The sequence below is a fragment of the Neopelma chrysocephalum genome, unplaced genomic scaffold, assembly GCF_003984885.1.
Source record: "Neopelma chrysocephalum unplaced genomic scaffold, ASM398488v2 Primary Assembly neopelma1_61b, whole genome shotgun sequence".
Classification (NCBI taxonomy): domain Eukaryota; kingdom Metazoa; phylum Chordata; class Aves; order Passeriformes; family Pipridae; genus Neopelma; species Neopelma chrysocephalum.
Genome location: NW_020897717.1, coordinates 1,900,924 through 1,914,857, shown reverse-complemented (window position 1 = coordinate 1,914,857; position 13,934 = coordinate 1,900,924). Strand labels below are relative to the sequence as shown.

General features: G+C 34.0%; 1 protein-coding gene across 9 annotated transcripts in view; it reads left to right on the top strand.

The window, feature by feature from the left end:
- Positions 1-13,934, top strand: part of KIF6 (kinesin family member 6) — a 165,561-nt gene that overhangs the window by 38,957 nt on the left and 112,670 nt on the right. For 8 of the 9 annotated variants that reach the window (XR_003533948.1, XR_003533947.1, XM_027681767.1 and 5 more), the window contains exons 8-10: positions 2,605-2,748; positions 6,852-6,938; positions 9,625-9,728. Coding sequence is in view for 7 of the 9 variants with exons in the window: in XM_027681767.1 (XP_027537568.1) it covers positions 2,605-2,748; positions 6,852-6,938; positions 9,625-9,728 (335 nt within the window). In the remaining 2 variants the exon portion in view is untranslated. The remainder of the gene's footprint in view (positions 1-2,604; positions 2,749-6,851; positions 6,939-9,624; positions 9,729-13,934) is intronic. The other variant, XM_027681768.1, reaches the window with a different exon arrangement.

The following is a 13,934-nucleotide window of genomic DNA, read 5'->3' as shown; positions in this document are numbered from 1 at the left end:
GTAACAGAAAAACTAGAAACTCTTAAATAATTTAAATTGAAATACATGTATTTGTTTCTGACTAGAAAATCATGATTTTGGGGTGAATTATTTCCAGCAAGACCTGTAATATTTATTGCAAACAAGCATGTGTTGTCCAAAAAGTAAGAATGCTTGTAATTAACTACAAGACATCAGCAACAGAGTTTGATTTTTTTTTTTTTGCTGTAAGGACCAGAGCTTAAACTGCTAAACTCTACTGTAAATGGGAGATAGGATGGGAGACATAAAAAAAGACCTCAGAGGTTGGCATATGGATTCAGAGCATCTGATACATGGAACAGCAAGGTACAGATGTACCTGATAGCTCTGTACCTGCAAGCACCCCAAAATCCTCATCTCTTGAGGATGCTCTGAGAACATGTTCTGGCTGCCTGTTGGCATGAGGTACTAGTGCAAATCTATTCCTTGCATAAAGGATATGGACAGGAACAGGGACCCTTGGGCACACTTCGTATCATATCAGAACCACTTGTCTCAGGCCTTCCTTTATGCTTAACAATATTTCCATACATTTCAGTGAAATAATTTGTGAGTGATTGTACCTACTCTACTCCATAATGTGTCATACAGGATGCAAGTAACTATAGTTCTGGCAGCTTCCACATTTAAAAAATTAACTAGACCTTAAATTGGTTTGTTTGACCCACTCAAAATGAAACTTTCTGCCTTAAATTATGTTGATTTCACTCAGCATATTGCATATTACAGCCCTGGTTTAGTGATATTATTAACCTGAGATCTAACAGTATTAAAAAAAAAAACCAACAACAAAAAAGCCAACAACAAAAAAACAAAAACAAAAACAAAACAAAAAACAAAACAAACAAAAAAAAAACACACAAAAAAAAAAAAAACAAAACAAAAAAAAAAAACACAAAACCAACCAACCAACCAAAAAAAAACAAACCAAAAAACCCCAACAACAACAACAACAACAAAAAACAACTACCCTTTTTTGTATTAAAAGGACAATAATGCCTTCTTAAATGAGACAATTTTCTGGTTATCATATTTTGTGGCTGTTAGAGGACACAGGTTCAGAGTCTGTACAGGTGGTTTCTCTCACTTTATGAAAGAACATTACTTCCCTCTCCTACAGATTCTCCTCTTTCTGTTCTAGATTCCTTGATTGGATTGTAAAGATTGATTTAGTGACTTAGGTGAGGTTGTACTAAAGGGACTTAAGACCAAAATCTTCTGTGTTATTGACAGTACAGTGGCTTTTGCATCATAAGAGTTAGTCACAAAACTTTCCAGTGTTAGTGTGGGAGGGTTCAGATTCCACCTGCACTACAGACTTCCTGCATGAGCTTCAGAAAAAATGAACTTCTCTGTAACAGAGTTCCCATTTTTAATGGAAATAACACATCTTCCCTCTGGCTCTTTTCCCATCTAGTCTATTCAGATTATAGTCTCTGTGTGGCAGAGGCTGACAGTGTGCTTATTAATGTATGTGCTAGACTACTATGAGGTTTCCATGCAATATTATAAACCAACAAAGTTTTAACATGTTTCTATATAACAAGTTGTAAATATGAGATTTGAAAACCTTGATCCAGGAATGGCTTTCCAGATTCCTTTACAAGATAGTAGTTTTCATATTATGCATTCATGTCTCTCTGGGCTGCCAGTGTAAGATTTATAGTTTTAACTTTTAACTTTCTGAAGACTGTTAAGAGAAACTAGTGCCACAAAAAAGTTGCTACTAAATTTTCTAAAATAACACTTTTTGTAAATGCAGTATAAATTAAATATATACTGGAATGTAATATTTATTATTAAAAGAAAACCAACTCGTAATGATTTAGGAGAGCTTGCACAACTCATATAGCTACAGTTTTTCAGTACAGTCCTTGGCCTGATAACAGTTCAAATCTTTTACATCACAGGAGATCATGGGGTAATCTAGCCTTTTATTTAATAATAATTAGGTCCTATAATGTAAACAGCTGAGAAGGGAAACTGAGAATAGGAGGTGTACAATTTCCTTTTTGGCCAAGGCATATATATTCTGAACTGAATCATTTCTTTCCAGCAGTACATTGTAATCATGCACCCTTTTATTTGTGCTTTGCTTTCCAAGAGATTTTCTCAGAAATAAATGTATCAACCCATCTAAGAAGCACATGCTTTAAGAATGTGTAATTTTTAAAGCATGCTTTAGCAAATATTGAGGAAGTTTTTACTTGAATACTATGCATATTTTATTGTTAAGACAAAAAAGAATGAGGAAGATTTTCAGTAAGTTCCTGTGTTTTAGGAAAATCTGTGGGTTTGAGTTTATCGTGTTCAGTTTCCATGTTGCTGAGAGACTGTAAGGCTAGGGTATGATAAAATTTAATTTATTTGGTCTTTCAGGTTCAGCTCCTACAAAGACATATAAACACACTGAAATTTAAGTTGAAATTCATTCAATAAAACCAGCAGGTTTGCAACCAAGGTGCATAAGCGTAGTTTTATTGTATCAGAAGTTCCTGAGTAGATTGTTTTTGTTCTTTTATGTGTCAGTCATTAATAGGTATATAAATTTCCAAGTCTTTTCTATTTTTGCTATTGTTTTAGGTAATAATTGCCCTTGCAGAGAAAAACCGGTCCCACATTCCTTATCGAAACTCTATGATGACCTCAGTGCTAAGAGACAGCCTGGGAGGAAACTGCATGACTACCATGATAGCAACACTCTCTATAGACAAAAGAAACATAGATGTATGTTATTTTTATCTATTTTGAACAAAAATATTTCCACTTCTCTAAAGATCCTGCTCTTTTGAATTTTATTGTAGTTTACAATTCAAATGTGTATGCTTTAATTCTTATCCTTATTGGAAAAAAAAATTAACTTTGTTTCCAGGAGATAATTTTATCTGTAGAAATTGCACTAGGATATCCATTCGGAAATGTACTTTTCTCTACGTAATCTCAAGTGAGGGGCAGTTGGGAAATAATTTGCACCTAGTAATGAACTGTTCTTTTTTTTAAAATGTACTGATTTCCTGATGAATAAATTTTTGAGTTATGAAAATGCATTTCCACTGAAAGCCTTGACAGAACTTCTTTGGAATCTTTGACTTCTTTGGAATCAAGACTTCATTGAGTATGGTAGATAGCTGGAGAATTCACTAAGGGGGAGAGGGAATTGGGTGGGGTAGTTTGGGACTTATGGAAATTTTTTAAATACTTTTATGTCCCTTCACTAATTTCTTTCCCTGGAATTATGTGTAGTGATGTTTTCTTCTCTTTGTTTACAAAAAGGGCTGTTTTTTTTATCAAAGGGTTGTAGTGAATGGGGCTACATCTGGCTGGAGGCTGGTGTCCAGCAATGTTCCTCAGGGTTCAGTTCTAGGGCCAATTCTGTTCCAGTATATTCACCATTGATCTGAATGCAAGATTTGAATGGGCCATTACCAAGTTTGCCAATGATACCAAACTGGGAGTTACTGTTCACTCTCTTGAGGGACAGGAGGCCTTGCAGAGGGATCTATATAGGTTGGAGCATCAGGCTATGAGTAATGGGGTGAAATTTAACAAGTCGAAATGATGATTCTGCACCTACAGTGAAGTAATGCCCAGCACAAACATAAACTGGGAGAGGAGTGGCTGGAAAGCAGCCGTGCAGAAAGGGTTCTGGGGGTGCTGGTCAGCAGCAGTCTCAGTGTGAGTCAGCAGTGAGCCCTGGCAGTCAAGAGGGCACCACATCACAGAGCACATCAGACACAGCACAACCAGCAAGTCCAAAGAGGTGATTATCCTGCTGTATGCAGTGTTGGTGTCTGCAAACACATTGACTGTGTGCAGTTCTGAGCCCCATGACTTAAGAAGGATGTGAAGGTCCTTGAATGCATCCAGAGAAGGGCAACAAAGCAGGTGAAAAGCTGTAAGGAATGTCCTCTGTGGAGTGGCTGAGGAATTTGGGCTTGTCTAATTTGAAGCCAAGGAGGCTTCTTTGATCTCTGCAACTCCCTGAGGAGGGAAAGCAAAGAGGGAGGTGCTGAGCTCTTTGCCCTGATATCCAGCAATAGAATTAATGGGAATGGTTTAAAGCTGTGCCAGGGGAGATTCAGGCTGGATTAGGAAGCATTTCTTTTTTAAGAGGATGGTCAAACATTGGACCAGGCTGAGAGGTGGTCGATACCCCAAGCCTGTCAGTATTTAAAAGATGTTTGGACAATGCCCTTAACAACATGCTTTAACTTGGTCAGGCAGCTGGACTAGATGATCGTTGTAGATCCCTTTCAACTGAAACAGTATAGTCTATTTTATTCTAAAATATGTAGTGATGTGAATAGATAGAACCCCTGCTCAAAGCCATTTATAATATATTTATTTCCTGATTTTATTGACATCAAAGCATTCTAATGTGAATAAACAAGAAAAAAAACTATTTAGCCTAAAACTGTTTTCCGAAATACAGTGGAAAGCATTATACTAAAACCATACTTCATCTAGTCGTAGACTTCTTTTTCTTTAGAAAATGGACTTTGCTGTTAAATGAAAACAGATTGTTCAGACTTGCAAACATGTAATTATGCAAGCATATTGTCTTGTTACAAATGCAACTGGGTAAGTTTGTTAATTTTATTTTAGACTCTGTGGGATTAGCACCCTTTTGTATATCAATTCATCAGGTATATGTATCTCATGTTGTGTTCTAGATTTCTATTTTGGGAATATTTAGCCCAAGCAATTATGCAGAGTATGCTACTGACAGTTTTCATGTTCTTGCTTTAACATATACAATCCACACAACAGATCTTATTCTTCAGTCCTCCCAAAAATAAAAAAAAAAATCTCTTCCTTGCTCCCCACAATCTGATATGTCCAAATAATATAGACAGACAGATGATAAGTTAATATGTCTGAATAATAAAAACAGATGGTAAGTCAATTACTATCAATTAATGATAAGTCATTAGAAAATGTCAGAATTAGGATAGTGCATGAGTCATTATGTTTGGGTTGCATGTTTGCTTATTTTCTCCCATGGGATATACATTTCAGTCACGAATGAAGCACAAGACAGAACTACCACCCAGTGGGAACTGAAGGTGTATAATAAAAGTTACTTTCTTAAGGATCCAGTGTTGTTTCTTGCAATGAAAGCAATGAAGCAGAGAACTCAAAGTAAGAAAGGACCCTCATATGAAGAGGACAAATAGAATATTATCCTAGAGAACTAGATTATATCCCTACTTCTACCAATGAGTTTATACAGAATTTTTCAGATCACTACATTACGTTTTTTGTGCTAGTTTTGTGGAGTGCTTGAATGAAGATGTTGATTCTGAATTATAGATATATTACTTATTATAGCTGTAGCTGAAGCTGAATGGAGGCTGTTTTGAACAGAAGATTGTACATTGATAACAACTGCATATAATTTTTTTGGTATTTTTGACTTCAGTTTCCTTTCTGTTAAATGTAGTCATTCCACACAGTTGCAGCAAAGGGTTAATTGACTAATTCTTGTAAAGCCCTGAGGTGCTGTGATGATAAACATGGTAAAAAAATGATTAGGAAATTAGGTGTCAGGCTTGATGACTGTTTTCATGGCATAGAATAAATAAATTGTAAGCTTACATATTGAACATCGAAAACTGAATTGATTAGCTACTAATTAATTTAATGTATGCTTCACACTAAACAGGGCAAAGAGATCTGATGGAAATGTATGTATGTGTACTGTACATATAACTGTACACAATATATGTACAGAACGTAATAAAAATCACATTAGGTGATCATCACTGCACAGGAACTGTAAAGCAGAGGCAAACACAGCTAATACTGTGTACAACTGTCTTAGTTGTAAGACCTTTCCTTCCTTTGATTCTCTGTGTATATTATGTTTTGGCAAGAAGCACTGGTATTTTTCCTCATGTAACCCTAATTCAGATACCACCCCTTCAAGCACTGACAGAGACAGAAGTCCTGTGGAAAAAGAACTATATGAACATAACATTTAAATTGGTATTTTCATATGTCGGAGGACTGAAAACTGCAGAATTACTTTGATTCTGAAAATCAGTTCTGTTACAGTAGTAAAGTACATGTAAATTCCCTTTTAAATGGAGTATAGCACATCTCAGAAAATTTTATCCTACAATTCTCTAGCAGGGTCTGACATTCAAGTATCAGCTGATTTCAAAGGAGGAACAGTACATATAAGGATCTTTGATTTCATTCTGTGCCCTAGATGGGAGTACACACTGATTGTCAAAGAGTTTCCTCCACAAACTCAGTCTTGTATCTTTTTTTTTCTGCCTTCCTTTCTCCTGCATCCCATCTTAGCTCATCTGACATTTTTTATCTGGTATCACAGTTCTCCTGTATGCCTTCTAGTTCCAAGTCTCCCAGCTTGTTTCTCATTTTTCCTGGTCCTCCACTCTTCCCTTCATCTCTTTTCCCACTGTCTTTTACATAAAATGACCTAGTCCCATTTTCAGGAAAAAAAAATAGTTTTAGATAATTTTCTCTTTTTCTCATCATTCAAACCTTATTACCTTCTAAATAGCATGACTTTCTTATCCTACAGTGCCAGTCAGGGACTTATCTGAAACACAGATGGTCAGGAAATTAACTGGATCAATAAAATATGTACTAGGATTTAACAGTTTTATATGTCACTCTCATTAATATGCTAACCTAATTTCCTTTGAATATTGTCATTTTGGAATATAAAATGATAGAATATTTCTGTAAAATGCTAAGAAAATAGAAACACAGTTTAATGACTTCATTAGCAGTCTGGTCTACTTGCCTGGTGCAAAGCTAACTGAAATTCAACTCTTTTATTTTTCTTTTCCTTCCAGGAATCTATATCAACCTGCAGATTTGCACAGCGAGTTGCTCTTATTAAGAATGAAGCAGTTCTTAATGAAGAAATTGACCCCAGATTGGTGAGAGTTGTCTGAGGGCAGAGAGAAGGAGATTGCTTGTTTTACATTTTAATAATCAATAGCAGTCAAATTGTTGTTGAGAATTTTGTACTGAATCATCCCAATAAATTGTTTTTAGATGCAAGTTCCAACTGTTTTCTATAAAATAACTGCCATTCTACTTTTTTTCTTTTGGACATAATTATAGTTAAGTGGACCTTTATAAAACCTCTAAAGGCTTTACCAGTTCTTAAAGCATCTGAAGAGTAATGGTCACTTTCATTATTGGTTTTGTGTTGTTTTTTTCAGAATGTTAATTTCTAAATCATAATCACACATAACTGGATAGCTCTAAACTACTTAAAAATATGCTAAGATTACTAGTCACTTGGTGAAAGCACACTGCTGCACTGAAATGATTTGTGTATTATAAAGCTAACAAACATACAAATACAGTTCTTCCTTGAAACTGGTTCAAAGAACATTTTAGCTAGGAAGAAAGAATTCTGAGAAGTTACCTTTAGGAAAAAAAGTGAAGACAAGTAAAGCAGTAGAAATAGGATTTCTAGAATCTGAAGAATTTTAGGTTATATAATGTAAGAAGCATTTGTTGTCTAAAACTTGGGGATTAGATGATTAATGATTTTAAGTAACAATTCATTAATTGTTACTTGATGGCAATTATCATATTTCAGTTATTGTTAATGATTTTGCTTTTTTGTTGTTGTTGTCTCTTGTCCTTGAAATTCAATGGGAATAGAAGATTCTTGTCAGGTTTTCTGCTGTTTTTTCTTTTTCATTTATTTATTTATTTATTTATCTCTCCAAGCAATTTCTAATAGTAACTGCATCACAATTTAAGAAGAAAGAAAGGCCAAAAAATAAACCCAGTAGGCATTGAACAACTTCTTCATTTCTGTCTGTCTGTCCTCTTTTTTCTTTCCTGTGTAGGCTTTATAGTAGCAAATCATGCAAAAGATTTCTTCCATGGCCACGGAAGCCTTTGATTGAGGTTAAACACATGCAGGCTCCTGAGCATTTACTACATCCTGTGGAGCAATACTCCACAAGTTTGGTATGTCTTGCTCTGCGGGATCATTTAGCAAGTTAAGCAGAGTGGACTCATGAGAGTTAGAAAACCATCTCCCCTTGTGGAAAAGGCAGGGGTACACAGGTACCTTGACTTTATATGGCTCTGTGCTCATTGTGGAATTTGTTGCCCATCTTAACTACCTTAAGTACATTCCCAGAGTGCAACCTGATTATTCAGTAAATTGCTCAACTTATATTTTTTTTTTTCATAAAAATCCAACACAATTTATTGGCAGTTTTTATCATCTGTGAGTTGAATGCATGCTTTATAAAGGGAGTTCATAATACTTCTTGATAGATCTGAGTTGGGTCTGACTGTTGCATAAAATTTATTCTACATGATGGAGACTTCCTGACTTTTTATCTTACTAGAGAAGACGAATTTGTACTCATTGTATTTTTAAGCTACTCATCTTTGAACCTCTGTCACTCATGACCAAAGATTTAAACTGAAAATAAAAGTCTTGACCCTGAATTAAACCTCCTCTCCTCTGGCATTCATGTAAAATAGACATTAAATAGTTCTGCTTCTGTAGATTTTTGCTTGTCTTATTAATACTTGAAAATCAATCTTTTATCCATATCCTGAAACTGGTATTTCTGTTGTTGTCAGATTGAAGTTAATCATGCTAACAAATTTGAACATTGAGCAGAGATGGTGATATCATTCAGCTGTCTACCATTTTATACTCCAGCCCCAAGTGTTATTTGCTTGACTCAGTAAGTGGTGCAGACTACATCAGCATGTGGCACCAGAGTGGGGCAATATGAAATTAGGTTAAAACATTTTGCCTGCAATATTCTCTAAGTGTTCTTTCAACTTCTCTAATTAACAGTTCATCACTTTAGTAGATTCTTAAATAAAATATTATAAGCTAGCCTTTCATACTTTTGTTGTAAAAAATATGTTAACAGTAATCTAGGGTTAAAAGAAATAATCAAATGCATATTTAGAATATTTTCATTTGTAAAATATGGTTTCATGCAGACATTTTTTTCCCAAAGTAGTGTTCCAACAATGAACTATGCAAATTTAAAAATCGAGTTCAGTTCTCACAATCATTACTATTCATTAATGCAATTTAATTTTGTTGCCTTATGATGTTTGTTTGTTGTTAGGAACTGATGCATCCTACAAGTAAAGTGTGCTATAATTCTTATAAAAGTGTTTTGGAACTTCTGTTTCTAAAGGGAAAGTAAAAAAAAAATCACTTTTGGTGTGTAGTTACCCTTTCTCTAACAAAGATGTCAGTTCTTAAGTGTCTTTTCATTATTAATAGGCAAAACTAACAAGACAAAAAAGCTCTTTTTATTCCTATGTCAAATTTTATTTCTCTTTTGCAAGAAATCTTTTGAACTCTTTCTGTACAGCAATGTCTTCTAACACAAGAATTTACTGAGTTTAGAAGACTTTTCTTTGTTTTATAAATGGAAAAAGAAAAAAAAGGTGCTTGGTGTATTTAAGGCATTTTAACAGTTTTTTAAAAAAGAGACCTTGTTTAACAAAAGATAAAACCGAAGTATAATATTTACCAAAACTCAGCCTTCTAATGCAAAAATCATAAACTAGCTATTATTTGTAGATGATGCTTGGTTTATGCCTTGCTGTTTACAGATGATTGTCCAGCTGAAAAAGGAAATCCAGGATTTGAAGGATGAGTTGGAGCTGGTGACTGGCAAGCAAAGAACATCAGAGCTTTCACAAGAAGAGCTGCTTCAGTAATGGCTTACATTGTTTTTGTTTTTTCTTTTATTATTATACTTTTCATCAGTTTACTTTTCGTTTACTGGCATAAATATTTAAAATTATCTCAGAGTTTTAAACTTCCCTGAGTGAATAATAAAGTGAAGTTAGGTGCCAGTTTAGAATGGCAGTTTTCCATGGAAAGCTCTATGAGGCTGCTGGCTGTGTTTTTGCAGCCTCAGCTTTGAGGAAGTGAAGTAAAGTAAACGCAAAGGATGGGAATGCCTGTCAAGTGCCAGGCAAAAAGAAGTGTTGTATAATAGTGCAGAATGAAAAACAGTCTCTCTCAAAACTGGATATGCAGTCTGACTAGAGTTCAAGGAATATTCTTGTGCTAAAAAGTATCCTGCTGCAATGTTAGTTTGACATAAACCAAAAGAAATATCACATTTGTGATCCACAATTAATCAGTGTCTTAAAAGCCAAATATTCATTTTTCTTTTTACTGAGCATGCTATTGAAAATGCAATATTAATTCATGTAAGTATTGTAACATCCTGCAGCTTTTTGTAACAGATGAGTCAGAGTGTAAGATCTTTCTGTATATAATGTAGAAATATTTACTTTGATCTAAATGTTCGAAATAACCTAATTCAGTTTCCAGTTTTGAAAAATTTATTCTGTAGGATGGACCTACTTAATCTCTGTATCTGATCTCTATAAAGAAAGTAGTAACTGCCTGATTTTGTTTGGTAATACATTAACGGTAACCAAAATGAAACTGTGAGAATTTTTAGTCTTACTTTAATTTCTCTTGGGACTGGTTCAAAAGACAACTGTCAGTGCTAACATTTTCCTGAAATACAGAAGACTCTGGAGACATGAGGACAAGGTGCTACCTTGAATCTTGAGTTTCTCATGTAGATTGTTGTCATTATTAATTCTTGCTTTGTTTTAATTCAGAAGTGAAATGACATCCATATCAAGGATGGGGAGCGAGGTAGCATTATTTATATATATATATATATATATTTATACTGTTAATCTGAGTAATTTTCAACATGGGCAGTTGCCAGCATATTCTTCTAACCAGAAATGTCCCCTCATTTCCTTCTGGTTTAATATGTATTTATCATTCTGCCCAAACATATGGGAGTCAAATGCATAAATAACATTACAGAGTAGCACTGGATATGACCAAGACTAGACATAGAAAGAAAATTAAAGAAACAGGAAGAACAGAGAAGTATCTCTCTTTTTTATTACATGAAGAATTAAATGCCCTTATTAGTTAGTTTCTTTTTGCCCTGGCAGAACTTGTCCTTCAGAAGATGACTGACTCAGTGACTTTATTCAGACATGCTTAAACAATCTATATATTCATTTAAAAATGTGCTTTGCTAACATTATTATAAAAGCCTGTCATTGGGTTTTTTAAGACCACACTCACGAATCCTACTTCCTAAGATTTTCTAGCTGACTTTTTGCCACGAAAATGGCATTCTTATGAATGGGAATGGGTTAGTGGTTGATTAAAGTTTTTACTATGCATATGCAAAGAAAACCTAGGAAGGTACCATCTGCATACAGTTGAACAATAGCATACAAAGGGGAGGCCTTGTTTCAGGAATGTGACTATACAGTGTTTTCGTTGTATGTTTTTCCTTGTTATCTATGTAGCACAATAGATAGTGCATTGCACTGTCAGAAAAGGTTTCTTCTGAGATCATAGCAAGGAATTTTGCATCTGATTACATCAGAAAGAAGCAGGGAGGAGACTTTAATGACTTTCTACCTGTAATAAGGCACAGAGTGAGAAATAATTTTCAAGGACCTCAGCTGTATTAGGTCAACAGAGAATTTTCAATTTTGAATTTATTGTTTATTTATGTTTACTCAGGCTCATGTACCACAGGTGTTCATTGTTTTAAAAATAAGTTCATTCTTGGAACAAGCACTGTGCAATTAAAATATAGAACAACACTTAAGTACTGATGACTGGGATATAATGCTTCTCCTGAAGATCACTAGTAAATAAGAATGATCTCAAACAATTACCCTCATCAGTCATCAATGCCATATAATGGCATTGTTCAAGGATCATTATTTTTTGTACGATTTATATACAAAGATTTTTCAAGCAGAGAGCCAGAGATAGTGCTAGAAAATAACTATCATATACATGAGTCAGACTGGCTTATTAGTACTGTATGCTGTAGTTGAATGGAATGTCACAAGCTAAGTCAATCTTTTTAAAAACAATTCAAGTGGAGGAAAATATCAGATGTCAGGGTTTATGAGTTTTACATTTGTATGTCTTGTAAACAGAGTGCTCACATAAGCTGATGTGGACTAAACACCCAAATGAAAGTATAATGAAATGATAGTATAAAAAGTCATTACTTCAATGAAAATATCTTTCTATGGTTTTTAGCATGAATAATTTTTGAGCTTGCTTTCATATGGCAATAACATTTGTGACCACACTGATTTTACATGTCTGAACCTGAGGTCCATAAATGTTCTGAGCATTTATGACAATCAGCAGATGGCATCTAAGTGCTCTGTCTCCAGTTAGTCTGTCAATACATAACATGACATCTTTGTGGCAGTTCTGTTTATTGAGACTGGCCATCTCAGCCAGTTTGGAGCTACTCATTATCTGGAGAGTTCACATTAAAGAATAGATGTACAAGTGAGTACTCCAAACAGAAGTATTGACCTGGATGAAGGCTTATAGAATCATGATTGACTATTGCTAAACAATGTCTCTTTTGTGATTTTCATCTAGTTTTGCATCTATAATGAAACCTGAATAATATTATTTATCAGGAGACATATAGATCAGTTTGTTATGACAAGAGAATAGGAAAAGAAACATAGTATAGGTGACAATGCAACATACTGTGTTGCGCTTTAATTTTTAAGTTGCCTCCCAAGAAGGGTTCTTAGGGGACTAGTACCGTAGGGGATTTTTTTATTATTATTATTGATGCTTTTGTAATATGGCAGATAAGAATTTCTAATTAAGGTAATTATGGATTTCAAATCCTATTTAGACATTTTTCTTAGTTGGGATATCTTCTGTTTAAACTTAAATAAACTGTACCTCAATATATATATGTGTATATATATATATCTATCTATAAATAATCAAATTTTATATAGATCTTTTCAAAATTCCTAGACTTTAATGAGAGTCTTACTGTAGTTAATTTTATTGCAAATAATTAACTAATAAGGAGAAATGTTACAAAGTATAGTCGTATTAAAAATGGATGTGTTTTAATTCTTCTTATTCTGATTCGTCATATGTATTTTAAGGGAGGTCAGTGCAAAATTAATCTGCTGAAAGTATTCTGTGCCAGTTTTTTAATTTATTCTTTGATTCTGAACACAGTTGGTCAAAGGTACAAAACATGTCAGTGAAAAACTCCATGCACTAAGTACATATTTATTTTGTTGTCCTGCACTAGTCTTTGTCTCAGGCACTTTTCAGTAGGAGACGGATGCCAAAATGAAACTGAGTCCAGCGGTACATGTGTAGATCCAATATTATTTTTTTAGTTTAACAAAATACTTAGGTTTTTTGCTCTCCACGTATGTTGCAGGAGTTAAGTGTTGGTGATTGCCCAGGAAATAAGTATTAATAATATGTTAAAATTTTATTTTGTATGTTTCTTGACTTACGAAGTTAAGAAATGCCAAACATTTCTTGCAATAATGAGCTTCATTCCACTTGTTTATGTTCAGGGCATTCTAGATGAAATGAGTGGGCTACTCGATGCAGTTGATTTTGCTAAATGTTTTACACTGGTATACGAATAAGCTGAGGTTCCTTCGTTGTTTTTTTTCCACACTTAAATCAAATATATGTCTTCAGGGATTTTATTTTTTTTATTATTTTTTTAATGGAAGGAAAAAATGTGTCAAATAGGCTTTCCTAAGAATCACTACAATGTTGTATTGTCATTCACTGTTTAAAACAAAATGGAAAACAAATGCTCTTGACTTTCCTTGTGAATGGTAAATTATAATACAACAGAACTTAGTCATGTGACTAAAGCTACAGCTGTCTGTAATTCTTATTTCAGAATTCTATGTTGAGTGGTAAGCATTTGCATTAGTATGTCATATTTTTTATTTTATTATTTTATTCTCATAAATTTTAAACATAAATAAATTCTGCTGCACTCATTTTGTTTATTTAAAAAGCAAAGCATAAAAAATTTAGCTAGACT